The 2218-nt window shown below is 45.2% G+C and overlaps 1 protein-coding gene across 1 annotated transcript in view; it reads right to left on the bottom strand.

Annotated features, from left to right (window-relative positions):
- Positions 1-2216: 2216 nt before the first annotated feature.
- LOC106581702 (uncharacterized protein C1orf232-like) overlaps positions 2217-2218 on the bottom strand; it is a 2745-nt gene continuing 2743 nt past the window's right edge. Inside the window, exon 4 of the mRNA XM_014163957.2 lies at positions 2217-2218. This exon is cut by the window's right edge and continues 371 nt beyond it. Coding sequence (XP_014019432.2) covers positions 2217-2218 — 2 coding nt within the window.

The raw sequence follows: 2218 nt of genomic DNA, 5'->3' as shown, positions 1-2218 counted from the left end.
AGAGGAAGGAAGGAAGAGGTACTGTAGTCTTGTCAGTCTGTCAGTCTGTCTGTCTGTCTGTCTGTCTGTCTGTCTGTCTGTCTGTCTGTCTGTCTGTCTGTCTGTCTGTCTGTCTGTCTGTCTGTCTGTCTGTCTGTCTGTCTGTCTGTCTGTCTGTCTGTCTGTCTGTCTGTCTGTCTATCGTAAATTACAATAAAGCTGTCCATCTGGGAGGAAGTTACGGATAGGAAATATGGGCAGGCCTATATGTATTTTGGCTAGATTAGGGGTTAGGGTGAGGAGCTAGGGTTAAGGTTAGGTTTTCGGGTTAAGGTTAGGGTTCAGGTTAGGTTTAGGGGTTAGGGAAAATAGGATTTTGAATGGGACTGAATTGTGTGTCCCACAAGGTTAGTTATACAAGACTGTGTGCGCACATATGTGTGATAGAGGGAGAGAACTTATCTGATGTTAAATGAAGAGTAATTGAGAGATATACTGTTGTATAACAGATGACTGTAAGTGAGAACCATCCAGAGTACTTTCCAGTAGTACCGTACTCACTGTGAAGTTGACCTATGACTTGGCAAAGATCGCCCCCTGCTGTTGACTGCAGAAGACGTCCCTATAAAGCGCAACCTTGTAAACTCTTCAAACTAACCCCATGCTCTCCTCTCATATCCCCACTTATCTTCTGTCCAACAACAAGGAAGGTTGTGACTTCACTGACCCTGAGGGTGAGCGGTATGAGACAACAGTTGGACCCATGCCATAGTAACCAGGCCATGATGACAGACAGACGCACAGCATGACCAGGCTCACACAGACATGCACACATGACAACAAGGCTCAAGGGGTGTCTTAGATCTTCCCACGCTAGTCCCATAGACCTCATGTGCTCTTAGCACGTACAGGAGTTCACACGTAAGTTAATGACCCTCCCAGCTGCAAACGCCCTCCTCCTGTCGCGACTGCGATTGGGAGAAAGGTCTGGCTGTCATTTGTCTACGTCCTCTGTCATGTTCTCACATGTGTATTGGCTCTTATGTGCTTTGGGCTCACGTGCAAGCGTGTATCTTACAAGGTCAATATTAAACAAGAGGCGATATTGTCCCACCCCAATGTTGAAGTCAGACCTACGCCCCTTGCATGTGCCCTGCCTCATTGACCTGTCATTCTTTATGGTGAATTATTAGTGCAATAGTGTTTATTCCAGCACAAGAGGTAGCAACACATCAGAACAAAACATTTGAAAAAGCGTATTGAAAACAGAATTGCCGCAATTGTGTTTTGTAGGGGCAATAGAATAAGTTACCAGTCTCATGCCCAAATAAGTTCAACCCAAGACACTCAAACCATGACCTCCATGAACCAGTCAGCCAAAACAGTTAGACAAATATTATGTCCTGAAAGGCCATGTAATCCCAATCATTCAAACATTGTACATCCTATTTCCCCCATTCTTAACTTCACAAGAAAACATGAAATATTTCCTATATACATTGTAAAATGGTTTTACAGTGAAAGCAAAATCTTATCAGCTATGAAATCCCTTTCCAAATTGGTGCCATAACCCAACACCTAATCCCATCCCTCTGTAATCTGTAATCTCCTCATCTGTTTTTGTTGGTTAATTGATCTAATCCAGCCTGCTAGTTGGTGTCATTTTCAGGTATGAGTCCTATGACATTAACTAAATGCCATCTGTGGATGCCAGCGCTGGTTCATATGCTGTACAGTTCAACACTATTGAGAAGGTATGGAAAGGGAGGTGAGTGCTAAAGTTCAAATCGACCGCTGGTCCGTATTCCTATACACTCCCTTAGATCTGAAAAGTCCATTTTGGGATTGGGAATGATTTGATGTGGCTCAGGTTAGCCTGAATGCCAGTCTATTTCTGCTTAAACTAACTGGCTTTATCATTATCTTGCCAAGAGACAACTCAGCTACAGCAGCAACAGATTGGCATCCTTGCTACTGGTGTTGGTGTGGTGGGTACAATCTACACCAGAGCAAGTAGAATGAAGATGATAACGGGTTACGAGTAGCCTGGTCCCAGATCTGTTCACGCTGTTTTGCCAACTCCTCTGGTCACTGTTGTGCAATGTTTGCAAGACAGCATCAACCAATCTGGGACCAGGCTAGGCTAGGAGGGCATTCTGCCCCATGTACCCCCTCATCCCCCTGACCCCACTCAACCCCTGCCCCAGACCCCATCCCACCCGCCTACAGCTGGCTTGTT

Source organism: Salmo salar, chromosome ssa02 (assembly GCF_905237065.1).
Source record: "Salmo salar chromosome ssa02, Ssal_v3.1, whole genome shotgun sequence".
NCBI lineage: Eukaryota > Metazoa > Chordata > Actinopteri > Salmoniformes > Salmonidae > Salmo > Salmo salar.
Note: the sequence above shows the minus strand (reverse complement) of the source record. Positions and strands in the feature narration are given on the sequence as shown.